The sequence below is a fragment of the Oncorhynchus clarkii genome, unplaced genomic scaffold (genome assembly GCF_045791955.1).
Source record: "Oncorhynchus clarkii lewisi isolate Uvic-CL-2024 unplaced genomic scaffold, UVic_Ocla_1.0 unplaced_contig_3166_pilon_pilon, whole genome shotgun sequence".
NCBI classification, from domain to species: domain Eukaryota; kingdom Metazoa; phylum Chordata; class Actinopteri; order Salmoniformes; family Salmonidae; genus Oncorhynchus; species Oncorhynchus clarkii.
Genome location: NW_027260187.1, coordinates 746 through 15085, shown reverse-complemented (window position 1 = coordinate 15085; position 14340 = coordinate 746). Strand labels below are relative to the sequence as shown.

Below are 14340 nucleotides of genomic sequence, written 5' to 3'. Positions count from 1 at the left end.
TGCAACAATACAAAACGTTATGTTTGGCGTAAAAGCAACACAGCTGATCACACCATCCCCACTGTCAAACATGGTGGTGGCAGCATCATGGTTTGGGCCTGCTTTTCTTCAGCAGGGACAGGGAAGATGGTTAAAATTGATGGGAACATGGATGGAGCCAAATACAGGACCATTCTGGAAGAAAACCTGATGGAGTCTGCAAAAGACCTGAGACTGGGACGGAGATTTGTCTTCCAACAAGACAATGATCCAAAACATAAAGCAAAATCTACAATGGAATGGTTAAAAAATAAACATATCCAGGTGTTAGAATGGCCAAGTCAAAGTCCAGACCTGAATCCAATCGAGAATCTGTGGAAAGAACTGAAAACTGCTGTTCACAAATGCTCTCCATCCAACCTCACTGAGCTCGAGCTGTTTTGCAAGGAGGAAAGGGAAAAAATTTCAGTCTCTCGATGTGCAAAACTGATAGAGACATACCCCAAGCGACTTACAGCTGTAATCGCAGCAAAAGGTGGCGCTACAAAGTATTAACTTAAGGGGGCTGAATAATTTTGCACGCCCAATTTTTCAGTTTTTGATTTGTTAAAAAGTTTGAAATATCCAATAAATGTCGTTCCACTTCATGATTGTGTCCCACTAGATGTTGATTCTTCACAAAAAAATTAAGTTTTATATCTTTATGTTTGAAGCCTGAAATGTGGCAAAAGGTCGCAAAGTTCAAGGGGGCCGAATACTTTCGCAAGGCACTGTAGCTGTGCGTGCGTCTATTAAACATGTTGTTGCTTGGGGACTGCAGAGTAAGTATTCCCTATATTTCCTCCAGTAGGCTCTGTGTCGTGTGGTTTTCTCCGTTTCTTTCCAGGCCGTTGTGTGTGTGTGTGTGTGACGCGGGGCATGGATAATGGCGTTCACAGTTCCGTATACCAATTGGACTTGACGTGTATGGGAATAGACTCTGTGTCTCTCTCAGTGTTTCTTCATGTTTCCAACTCAGACATGGCTTCAGCTACGTCTCAGTATCTCAGGATACTGAGACAAGGAGAGGGATCGGACTTCAGATGGGGCTGTGATGGGGAAGGTGCGTGCATGCGTGTTGTAACGGTTTTGACTTGAGGTTATTTTTTTATAGGGGTGCCAGGTAGGTTGTGCCTACCAGAGAAAACATTGGTTTCTCCTTTTAGTTTGGGAGGGAATGAGTCCCATCTGGTCCGTCAAGTCTACACCATACAAAGGACTTATGTAAACGTCAGAAGGGAAATCAACTTTTCATAAACCCTTAAAACATTGAAAGAACTTCAAAAACAACTATTCTTTTGCGTGGGTTGTATTAGCAACATCAATGGATTACACACACATAATAATATAATACAATGAGTTCTGGTTCCTCCAGAAATGTCCTGTACCTCGGGCCTAAAAAGAGTCCCGCCCGGTAAAGGAGTTCAGTGAACTCAAGTGACTTTTGTCACGCAATGTTGGTCCGTTCATTCCGTGTAGCGTAAACCCAGTATTAAATCATACAATCAATATAACCATTTTACCACAGAACTTTAAAGCGTATCTGCTCTTACTAATTCCTCAACTACATCTAACTACATAACTCATCACCGTATACATCATATCAAAACAAATGAAATACCGTATACAAAAAGTGGTAGTCAGTCGGTCAGTCAGACAATCCAATCCGCCACCAGATCTCCAGCGGAGAAAGGCCACGAAGAATAGAGAGGACGCAAAGAGTGGATCCGATCCTGGGTAAACTCTCAGGCTACAAAACACACGTTTAACAGCAACAAAACAACCGGAATAGAGAAGCTTCGGGAACACATCCTCAGTCACGTCTCCATCACAAAACGCCACTTTTGCGCAGCTGATGCTGGCTATTTAATTGGGAATTAAAGGGAAAGCACCCTATTGGAAGGAGAAGCACTGAGACGGCTCAAAATAATTCAGGGCCGTCACACACCCCCTCCCCTGGAAAAAGCCGACCATTGCCCTGGAAGGCACATCTTGGTCGGGGTAACCGAGAAAGGTCTCCTCATCACTTTCCTCTACAAAAATTCTCATGACTTTTTGGAGCTCACGCTCCTCAGCTGAGGGGTCACAGGCCTTAAGGTGTGAGACTTCTGGGTCTGGGAATCCGAGAAAAGTCTCCTCACTTTCCTCTTCAAAGATATCCAAGATCTTGCGGCGCTCAATCGCCTCCAATTCCTCAGCCGAGGGGTAACAGGCCTTAAGGCGTGAGACATGGACAACGCGCATATCTTCACCTGTGTCCTCTTTCACCACTCGGTAGTTCAAAGGGCCCATCTGCTCCACAATCCTATATGGTCCTTGCCATTTAGGAGCGAGCTTGGCAGAGAAGAATTGTTCAGCTTTCGAGTAAGGATGAGAGCGAAGCCACACCCGATCACGAAGCTGAAACTGCATGTCTCGTCTGTTCTTATCATAATTTCTCTTCTGCTTGAGTCGAGCCTGGGTCATGTTCTTTGAGACAAGAGCTCTCAAGTCATGGAGATGGACTACCTGGTCATAGCAAGCAGCGTCTGGAGTAATCTGCTGGGGCTGTAGCACCATATCCAAGGGTCCTCGGAGGGGACGACTTAGGTTCAGCTCTGCAGGTGTGACTCCAGTGGACTCTTGCACAGCAGAATTCAGGGCAAATCGAAACTCGTGAAGGTGCTTGTCCCAGTGTTTGTGCTGGGTCCCTACATAGGAAGCAATCATTGTCTTCAAGGTTCGATTTACTCTCTCAGTGAGATTGGTCTGTGGGTGATAGGCCGTGGTCAACTTCTGTCTCAGGTTCCATCTTTGGCAGGTCTCCTCAAAGAGATCAGAGACAAATTGGGAACCTCGATCAGACAGGATGTAATCAGGCACTCCCCAGCGAGTCAGGATCTCTTTCGTAAGGATGTTAGAGACGGTCCTTGCTGTGGCCTGACGCAGGGAAAAGAGTTCCACCCACTTTGAATAATAATCAACAAACACAAGCATGTACACATTCTGATTGGAGCTTCTAGGAAATGGACCCATCAAATCCACTCCTAGCATTTCCCAAGGTCGGGTAACCACCGTTTGCTGCAACTTGCCAGCAGGCTTTCTACCTTCTGGTTTGTACATTTGACAAACCTGACAGTTTCGGATGTGTGACTTCACATCCATGCTCAGATGTGGCCAGTACAGTAACGCTTGCAACCGCTTGTAGGTTTTGAACCTGCCCAAATGACCAGCTAATGGGTCTTCATGGAAATGTTGAAGCAGTTGTAGGCGTAGAGTTTCAGGTATGTACAATTGGTAGAGGGTTCTGTGTGGTAGTTGTACAACACGGTAGACTTTGTCTTCCAGGATGGTCAGCTTTGTGGTAGGATTGACCATCTTTTCTCCATCTTCCAGGATAGTCTGGTACAAAGCCTGTACTTCTGGATCATCCTGTTGGGCTTTCCATATGGTCTCATCAGAGATGGGAAAGTCTGCTTTGGGCGAGTCTCGACTGCTTGACAGGACAGTAGCACATGTAAGATGAGGGCCACCGTTGCCACAAGCAGGAGCTCTGGATAAGGCATCTGGAACAGTGTGGTATTTTCCTTTCCTGTATTCTACTGCAAAGGTGAACTCTTGCAGCCGTAGAGCCCATCTTATGAGTCTGGTGCTTGGTTTGTTGGTCTTGAACACCCACACAAGGGAGGAATGGTCAGTGACCACAGTGAAGTGTCTTCCCTCCAGGTAGTACCTCCACTTTTCCAAAGCCCAGACAACTGCAAGGCACTCTTGCTCGGTTGTGGAGTAGTTCCGTTCTGCTCCATTCAATGTCCGACTGGCGAACGCTAGCACTTCTTCAGTGCCAAGTCCAGTCTGTTGGACTAGGACAGCACCAAGTCCAACATCACTTGCATCAGTGTAAACAACAAAAGGGGAATCAAAGTTGGGATGACCTAAAATGGGAGGTGTGACGAGGTGTCGTTTCAGGGTTTCAAAGGATGTCTGGCACTCTGCCGTCCATAGGAATTTCACTCCTTTTCGCTTCAACGCGTTGAGGGGTTCTGCCACCTGGGAGAAGTTCGACACAAACCGATGGTACCATCCAGCCATCCCAAGGAACCGTTGAAGGGCCTTGAGTGTGGTTGGCACAGGAAAATCTTGTACCGCCTTGGTCTTTTCAGGATCCACATGAATGCCGTCGAAAGACACAATATGGCCAAGGAACTTCAGGGAAGTTTGGCAGAAGTTGCTCTTCTTCATATTCACGGTCAGACCAGCTTCTCTTAGCTTGTCCAACACTGCTTGAAGATCTTGAAAGTGTTGTTCTCTGTTCTGGGAGTAGATAATTATATCGTCCAGGTAGACGAAACAGATCTTCCCTTTGAGCTCCCCTAACGCAATCTCCATCAGTCTTTGGAAAGTGGCAGGTGCATTCTTTAATCCAAAAGGCATCACCTTAAAGGAAAACAAGCCCTCAGCACAGACAAAAGCAGTCTTGTCCTTGCTTTCCTGGTCCATCTCAACTTGCCAATAACCACTATTGAGGTCAAGGGTAGTGAACACAACAGCGCCAGACAATGACTCCAGGATCTCGTGGATGGTAGGAAAAGGATAGGCATCAGTCTGGGAAACATTGTTGGTCTTCCTATAGTCCACACAAAATCTAAGACCACCAGTCTTTTTTGGGATGAGGACAACAGGAGCAGCCCAAGGAGAGGAGGAACGTTCTATTATATCTTGTGTTAACATATCATTAATGAGTCCCTTTTGGATGATTAGCTTCGCTGGGGACAAACGATATGGCTTTTGCTTGATCGGCATTTCCTGTGTAAGGAATATTTTGTGCTTCAGGAGCCCGGTGCGTCCTAGCCTTTAAGTACATACATCAGCATTATTCTGCAGCTGTTCCAACAGCCTTAACTCCTCTGGATGTTCCAGCTGAGCTCTTCTTACAGCCTGTAAAAGGAGATCGTCAGAAGGATTATCAAGGGTTAGTGGTAACGGAGCAACGGCAGAGAAGACTGCCATATTTGAACCCCAATCAGGTAACTTCGTAGCTTCTGATTGGAAGAAATGCTTCTTGCTCGGATTGTATGGAAACCAGTAGCAATTGTGTGCGATATCAATCTGGACACCACTGAAGTACATGAAATCAATTCCCAACACGACAGGAAAAGCAAGGTTCTTGGTTTGTAGGATAACCGAAGGAATCATATAGGAGCGGTTACACAGGCGGAACTCTACCTCACTCCATCCAAGTGGTCGTTTAGCCTCACCATCCGCCAGATAGAGTGGACCTTCTGTCCACGGCTTCAAGTTGTATTGCGGACCTTTAACCTCCTTCCACAGTTTCTCATTGAGCAGTGTGTAGGATGACCCGGTGTCCAGGATGGCTCTTCCTGTCCATGGGCCTATGGACAGGGGTAACACCAGTTGGTGCGGTATGAACTGAAAGGAAGGGGATGTCGATGGGGGGGCGTAGGCAGTGACTCTTGGGATTTCAGCTCTGGTTAAAGCACCCAGAGAAGGATGGTCATTCCTGCGAAGAGAGTTAGGTGTGTTGGCCTGTTGTGATTTGTGGTTTCTGGAAGGGTTTTCGTGATACGGTCTTGGACATGTAGCTGAAGAATGTCCCTTTTGGCTACATCTCCAACAGAACATGAGAGGGGTCATGGCTTGAGACTCTGGCTGTTGTTGATGGTCTGTCTTGGGTAACGGTTTGGGTGTCTGTTTCTTTCTTTGGTCATATTGCTGTTGGCATTCTCTGTCCTTCTCAAACTGCTGTCCCAAGCGAACCAGTCCATCGACAGTGGTGACTCGTTCTCGGAGTTGACTGGCTAGTAGTGGGTTGATGTTCTTCAAAATCAATTTAATGACCTCTTCCTCCTCAATGCCAGGTTTCCACCTTCTGCACAGGGAGTGGTAACCGTATGCAAAGTCACGGATACTCTCTTTCTCTCTTTGTACTCGATTCCTGACTCTGTCTGCCAACTCATCTGTGTAGTCCTCAGACAGAAATGCAGAGGAAAACTTGGCCTCAAAGTCAGCCCAGGAGGTAGTGGTGAGACGTGCCACATCCCACCAGTCTCGAGCTGTCCCATGCAACACATTCCTCAATGTGGCAAGGAGTTCTTCCTAAGCCAGGAATTGTGGGTTCATGTCCCATCTGGGGTGCCATTTTTTATGTAACGGTTTTGACTTGAGGTTATTTTTTTATAGGGGTGCCAGGTAGGTTGTGCCTACCAGAGAAAACATTGGTTTCTCCTTTTAGTTTGGGAGGGAATGAGTCCCATCTGGTCCGTCAAGTCTACACCATACAAAGGACTTATGTAAACGTCAGAAGGGAAATCAACTTTTCATAAACCCTTAAAACATTGAAAGAACTTCAAAAACAACTATTCTTTTGCGTGGGTTGTATTAGCAACATCAATGGATTACACACACATAATAATATAATACAATGAGTTCTGGTTCCTCCAGAAATGTCCTGTACCTCGGGCCTAAAAAGAGTCCCGCCCGGTAAAGGAGTTCAGTGAACTCAAGTGACTTTTGTCACGCAATGTTGGTCCGTTCATTCCGTGTAGCGTAAACCCAGTATTAAATCATACAATCAATATAACCATTTTACCACAGAACTTTAAAGCGTATCTGCTCTTACTAATTCCTCAACTACATCTAACTACATAACTCATCACCGTATACATCATATCAAAACAAATGAAATACCGTATACAAAAAGTGGTAGTCAGTCGGTCAGTCAGACAATCCAATCCGCCACCAGATCTCCAGCGGAGAAAGGCCACGAAGAATAGAGAGGAGTAGTCCACGGACGCAAAGAGTGGATCCGATCCTGGGTAAACTCTCAGGCTACAAAACACACGTTTAACAGCAACAAAACAACCGGAATAGAGAAGCTTCGGGAACACATCCTCAGTCACGTCTCCATCACAAAACGCCACTTTTGCGCAGCTGATGCTGGCTATTTAATTGGGAATTAAAGGGAAAGCACCCTATTGGAAGGAGAAGCACTGAGACGGCTCAAAATAATTCAGGGCCGTCACAGTGTGCTTTGGGCACACGTCTGTGTATGTGTGTGTGTGTGTTACAAACGAGGCCAACTGAAACACAATGCCAACAGTAGGCTCGTTCATGGAAGCCATGATATAAAAATGACTGTTCTTATCATGTCACTTACAGTACACAAATATTAAGTGAAGAGACTTTACAAGCTACGGAATGCATTCGTGAGGTATGCTTCCACCGGAACAAAATGACATCACTCCAAGGGAGAGGGATAGCAAAAGATAAGAGGATCACGCCAAGTACAAGTTCTCTAACAAAGGGAGAATCTATGATTCTTGGGAAAATAAGTACGGTTTCTAAATCGATGAGAGGTCCTCTATGATTACAGCTATTGTGAAATGTCACACAAAAAGATAATCATCACATAATTTCCCTCCAGACAGACTCATTATCTTGCTCAATTACAACCAATCACACCGAAATGAGAAATGACCTTTGTGTGTGCGCGTGTGTGTGTGTTCGTGTGTGTGTGTGTGTGTGGGTGTGTCTGTGTGAATTAGTGCGTACGTAGATGATGGCTCGTTAATCTGTTTGCTTCAGCATCCTCACAAAGATGTGTCTGTGTCAAAGTAGAGAGAGGTGGATGTGGGTCTGCAAAAATAACATTAAGACTACTACTTCTAAATGGGATGGTTTCAGGCAACATTGGTGATATTGTTTGACATGTTGAGAATTCATGAGATACTGTACATGTTGCTGTTGTTAACAAAACAGGTCTTACATGGCGCTTTTCTAAAACCCAAAGATGCTTTGTCGGTTGTAATGGGTCAGCGGTTGGATGTGAGGTTAGTGTATAAGTTAAGGTTAAGGTTACAGACAAAAAACACATCAATTTCAGGTGATCACATGTGAAGTAAATGTGATAACATGTGACATGTAAAACCAGGGGCTTTAGAAAATGTGGGGGTGGGGGGGGGGGGGGTAATTATGATGAGATTGTTTTTTCAGTCGGATAAACATTCCAACCAGCCTACCCAACCAGCCTACCCAACCGCTCGTAGGCTTCTGCATGGTCCTAAATCACAACGCTGTTGCCTCTTTTTGTGTCACATTCCAATGATCAAACTTGGGGGGGCAGAAATGCCATTTCAGAATGTTGGGGGGTACCATGTCCCCAGTGAAAGTTGCACCCCTGTGTAAAACCAGCGTGATAATATGAAACCACACATGTGAAATAAACGTGATATGGGGATGCACAACTACACATGTGACAGCAGTTGAACGTTTTTCACGTGACAGTGCAAATTAGTTTTTCACTCGTGAAAATGCAATTCCACATGTGAAAATTCGATTTTCACGTGGAAGTTTTTCACATGTGAAACTGTAAATTCAACATGTGAATCTGCAATTCACATGCAAGGTATAAACATGTTATTCTCTTCACACGTGAAAAAGTGGTGTTAACATGTGAACTCTGTATTGAATTCATGTGAACATGTGGTTTCACATGTGAACAACTGACCACACGTGGCTCTTGTTTTCAGATGTGAAAGCTTTTATACATTTCACGTGTTCTGTTATTGTAAGGGAAGTAATGAAATGGTGTGGGGGGGTTTTACGGTAAGTGGCATGCTGTTCAGAAAAAGTTTGACATTTTCATTTAGTACAGACTTTTCAATATCACCCACCTGGGGTTTGAACTCATAACCAGTGCCAGTTTAGTTATCAGTTTATCATTGATTCTATTCACTTATTTCATCCTAATGACTCATTTTTGTTTGGGGGCATCATGTAAAAATGTGAATGCACATGTGAAACTTTATGTGAAATGCCATCACATGGGAAGTGTTCCAAAACCACATGAAAATCCATGTGAAGTGTTTGGAAATGTTTGAAAAATGTGTAAGAATTTCACATGTGAAATCATGGCCCTTTTTTCCCATAAGGGTTAGGTTAGGGGTTAAAATCACATTTGTAAATTAAACATTTTGTTATTTTGCCCTGTCTAGCATGGGCGTACTTTATGAATCTCAAGGGGAAACCGCCACTGATTGCTGCTGAAGGAGGGATGTCATGTGACACTTTGATTGACAGGCGGTGGAGGGGCCAGCTGGTTAATGTGGATCGTCATCATCATCGAGTGCATCACCAGGTGCGTTATATAGAGACCTCCCAAAAGCACAGCGCAACCTCTCCTTGAGAAATGGTCTGAACCCTCCAAGAGGAGTAATGGGGAGGGACACACAGGGCAGGCACACACAGACGCTGTAGAAAAAAATATGTTGATTCAACGTACAATTGCAAGGTAACCAGCTGCAATTGGATTGTGAGTTGCTCAACATTTGGGCATATAGCTGAACCCAGTGGTGTAATTACGTATAAATACTTGAAAGTACTACTTAAGTAGATTTTTTGGGATATCTGTACTTTACTATTTATATTTTTGACAACTTTTACTTTAATACTTTCCTAAATACAATTCTGTTCTTTTTACTCCATACATGTTCCCTGACACCCAAAAGTACTCGTTACATTTTGAATGCTTAGCAGGACAGGAAAATTGTCTAATCACACACTTATCAAGAGAACATCCCTGGTCATTTCTACTGCCTCTGATCCGGCGGACTCACTAAACACATGCTTTGTTTGTTAATGAAGTCTGAGTGTTGGAGCAGGCCCCTGGCTATTCGCAAATACAAAAAAACAAGACAATTATGCCGTCTGGTTTGCTTTACATAAGAAATGTGAAATTATTATATTTAACACCAAATACTTTTACTCAAGTAGTATTTTACTGGGTGACTTTCACTTTTACTTGAGTCATTTTCGATTAAAGTATCTTTACTTTTACTCAAGTATTACAATTGGGTACTTTTTCCACCACTGGCTGAACCAAAATACAATTCAACCTTATTACATATGTCCACTCAACTTTTTGAGGTTGAGGGAACATACAATTCAATTTGAGAATGTAGTCTATCTTTTTGCATATTTCCCAGTGTGCCTTTTGTGTGAAGTGTAGTTACCACCAATGGCTGTATTTGTTAGTGACAGAGACATGGTTGTTGTATTCAATGGCTTTCAGTCCTGTAGCCTTCACCAAGTAAGTGTCTAAGTGAATATTTCATCTTCAATTCAACTCTTTAAACAATACATTACAAACTCCTTGGTTACAGGTCACATCAGGCTTGCAAATCACATAATGCTGGCTTGCAAAGTGACATATAATTCCTATTGGAATCCAGACAGAATGAGGAGATCCAACAATTGGAACCATTACAAGACCGGTCATAGCACTATGAGGGTTTGGCAAATAATAGTGCATATATAAGCAATAGGAAGCCATTTAGGACTCAACCGTTAGTTGGCTTTCTTTTTCTGCTGCTCCTGGAAGAAGTCGTTGCAGGCTACGGTCAGGGTCGCCACCAGAACCACATACTCATTGAAGTCCACCTCGTTGTCTTTATTGGAGTCCAGAACATTCATGATCTTCTCCAGTAGCATGGGGTATTTCTGAGACTGGAAATGAAAAGAAAGAACAATTAATCAATCTATCAAAGATCTATCCACCAATTAGTATTTTCAAACCCTGATTAAGTCAATTTGATCATTTAAGGGATGGAGCTGGGAGAATGGAACCACGCTCAAATTCATAGGCACAGCTATTATGCGAGGGTTGAAAGTCAATGAGATCAACATCGTTTTGGGTCTATAAAATCTTTACAAAGATATAGGCATATCTCATAAATGAAACAACCATTGAACAGCTGCAAATCTTCCAGACTGTAACTCCCGTGTTCTGTTCCCCTGGGCTTAATCCAGTTGACGTCAGGACTCTGACTTACTCTACTCATCCACACAGCACTACCAGGAAATGGACCGTCCTGAATCCTGATAGGTCTGATGTCGCCTATTGACCGGTCTGGATTCAGCTGCCTGGCCAATAAATAAGTTCCCTCAGGACAACAGACTGCAATTAGGCCCTGTGTCAATCTCCCAGCCTGAGATCTGAGATGGAGATCTGAGGAGAGACGCCTCAGGCTCTGAGTCATTGGATTCATGGTGCTGAAGCCCCATCCAGGTTATTAGACCACCTAAGGCACTGACTGGGCACAGCACAGCACCTCACCTCACAGCCAATGTCCACTGGAAGCTAGTGTGTCAGTGGCAATAATCAATGACACATGAGCTGAGACCTATCAGAGGTGTGTATGTGTGTGTGTGCCCGTGTGTGTGAGATGGTGACCGTTAGATGGCTTATTTCAGTCAAGCCAAGCCAGCCTGGGATACAGAGCCCTGTGGTGACTTCAGGCTGTGGTGATACGGAGCTAATGGAGGTATGTAACACACAAACACACACACACAAACACACAGCTCAGGGGGCCATATCCTGAATTGATAGTTTGACTGGATATGTGCAAATCTTCATTGACATTGACTTGAAAAGTTACTATTTGGCCCAAGGTAACAACGTTGTATCTAATTCAACAGTAAGCAGTATCTATCGCCTCAGCATACAGTGTGATTGATCAATGACAGAATTACTCAGTGATAGATTATGAATTGTTTATGTTTTAATCACTAATTAGCTAAATGTTGACCCTAGGAAATGAAGCTACAGTATGAGTCTGCATCCCACATGGCCACATATTCACTACATAGTGCATTACTTGTGACAAGGAGTTTATCAGGAATAGGATTACTTTTGACAAGTAGTTTATAGGGACTAGGATTACTTTTGACAGGTAGTTTATAGGGACTAGGATTACTTTTGACAGGTAGTTTATAGGGACTAGGATTACTTTTGACAAGTAGTTTATAGGGACTAGGATTACTTTTGACAGGTAGTTTATAGGGACTAGGAATACTTTTGTGACGCGTCCTAAATGTGTGCAAGACTGGTACCAGGACACCGTCTCTATACCTGTCAGAGGTACGTCAGTGGATGGATATTAGTGACATCAGAAGGGAGTCGTCTAAGTCTAGATTTGGAGGTGATGTGGGCCACTGCTGATGATGCGTAGACACCTGAGGCTTCCTTCCATCAGAGTGAGGGTGGAGAAAACCCGAGGGAATAGAGGGGGAGAGGAAAAGAGATTTGTCTCTTCAATCCGTCACTCACAGAGGGCAGTGGAGAGTAACAAAATAATGGAGTTATACTCAATTTAACCAGAACTCAAAACTTCACAGCAAGGAAACTAATCCAGCATAATGTAGAAGGAGAATATCAAATAATTTCCCTTTGCATTAGTGTTTCTTTCTTGCTTTCCTTTTTGGACAAGCGGATAACTCTACCATTCTCTTAATCAACCGGGTTCTCGTTGTATGCGTTCTGTAGATGTAAGACTAGGATCTTAATACAAGCCAGTTTTCTACAACAGGAAAATATTCCCGCAGCAACAGAAAATGTCAATTATTATGTGGATTATAATTCATGGACACATTTTGTAGGGGTTGATACATTTTTCATGAGGGCAACTCAAGTCTGACATTTTAAAGTGGAAATGACTAACTTTAGAAACCTCTTTAAACCTTGAATACACTACAAGTTTGCATTTCCTGCAGTGCAGGAAAATTCTCAGCGACAAAAGAGTGATCAAATTGTAGCCACTGAGGTATATTGAAGAACAGAAAAGCGAAATTGCCACTCTTCACATCTTTGAGAATCATGTAAATTGTGTGTTGTAGGCCTAGGTCTATAATTAGAACAAAATTAACATAACAGACAACATGAATTTGTACAACAGCAAGTTTTTTTTTTGAAACACTGGACATTTGCAAATTCAATACGCACTTAGTTGTCTTGTTCATCTTTCAAGTCTCAATGGGTAATCAAGTAGGATTAAGAAGCCCCCGGAACATATCCACGAGTCCGCATCATCCTCACTGTTGATCACCATGAAATCAACGGAAGGAAAGAAAACAAGTTGAAAAGGTCACGCTCCACTAAACCAAAGCATTTCCAATAATGAACATGTTGTCGACGGTAACGACAGCCAGACGTGATGTGCTGTTACGATTTCATCTAAACACGTGGGTTCCACTACTCCAACTGTCACAAGGATGTCTCTAATTCAAGACAACGCATTACTTGAGGTTCAGCGCACAGCTAATGTGCTACATCTATTCAAAAACATGTCACCGTTTGAGGAGGAGAGGGCAATACCTTGTGACACGTTTTACTATGAGCTGCCAAGTAAAAACAGCTTAACACGAATAGAACTTGATACACTCGTTTTTCTTTTTCCTATTCACGTTTTACAGTTTCCCAAAAACAACAGCGAAATAGTGTCTTAAGAGGTCAAAAAAAAAAATCCCAGGCCCGTTTATGTCAGGCCCTCCCGAAATATACCGATTGTGGGCCTTTCAACTGTTGTACCTGGCCAAGTGAAGAGAATATCAAAATCCTGTAAAACTATATTAAAAATGATAAATGATGGATTTTTAGACATCTTCTTCACCGTGTGGAAGACAGGGAGTTCACTGTTCAATAGTTGTTTCAGCTCTCCCTTGTTGAGCTTGTGTTTGTCTCCGTCGCTCCCGGAGTAGTTGTCGAAAACTGTTCTACTGTAAGCAGCACCTTCAAGTCGGCTTGGCATGATGTTGATAAGTAGTACTTTAAAGTATTGTTTACTTAAGTTCTTTACACCACTGTAAATACTCTATATATGATGGTGTATATAGATAGTATAGACAGTATATGAATAGAAAAGGTGTGTACAGCAATAGTTACAGTGCCTTGCGAAAGTATTCGGCCCCCTTGAACTTTGCGACCTTTTGCCACATTTCAGGCTTCAAACATAAAGATATAAAACTGTATTTTTTTGTGAAGAATCAACAACAAGTGGGACACAATCATGAAGTGGAACGACATTTATTGGATATTTCAAACTTTTTTAACAAATCAAAAACTGAAAAATTGGGCGTGCAAAATTATTCAGCCCCTTTACTTTCAGTGCAGCAAACTCTCTCCAGAAGTTCAGTGAGGATCTCTGAATGATCCAATGTTGACCTAAATGACTAATGATGATAAATACAATCCACCTGTGTGTAATCAAGTCTCCGTATAAATGCACCTGCACTGTGATAGTCTCAGAGGTCCGTTAAAAGCGCAGAGAGCATCATGAAGAACAAGGAACACACCAGGCAGGTCCGAGATACTGTTGTGAAGAAGTTATAAGCCGGATTTGGATACAAAAAGATTTCCCAAGCTTTAAACATCCCAAGGAGCACTGTGCAAGCGATAATATTGAAAAGGAAGGAGTATCACACACCAAACATGTGGAAGAAGGTGCTCTGGTCAGATGAAACCAAAATTGAACTTTTTGGCAACAATGC

The 14340-nt window shown here is 43.1% G+C and overlaps 1 protein-coding gene across 1 annotated transcript; it reads right to left on the bottom strand.

Moving 5' to 3' along the window:
* Positions 1-10362: 10362 nt before the first annotated feature.
* LOC139401247 (protein S100-Z-like) lies at positions 10363-13601 on the bottom strand. Its single transcript, XM_071145621.1, has 2 exons — positions 13464-13601; positions 10363-10521 (listed from the first exon to the last, which is right to left on the bottom strand). Exons 1-2 carry the CDS (start codon positions 13599-13601, stop codon positions 10363-10365), a joined length of 297 nt encoding a protein of 98 aa, XP_071001722.1.
* Positions 13602-14340: the final 739 nt, after the last annotated feature.

What these genes read in the sequence shown, in the direction of transcription:
- LOC139401247 (XM_071145621.1), bottom strand. Translation starts at nt 13,601, where the DNA reads ATGCCAAGCCGACTTGAAGGTGCTGCTTACAGTAGAACAGTTTTCGAC. An exon ending in AACTCCCTGTCTTCCACACG is followed by an intron (nt 10,522 to 13,463) that starts GTGAAGAAGATG and finishes TTTCATTTCCAG; the next exon opens with TCTCAGAAATACCCCATGCT.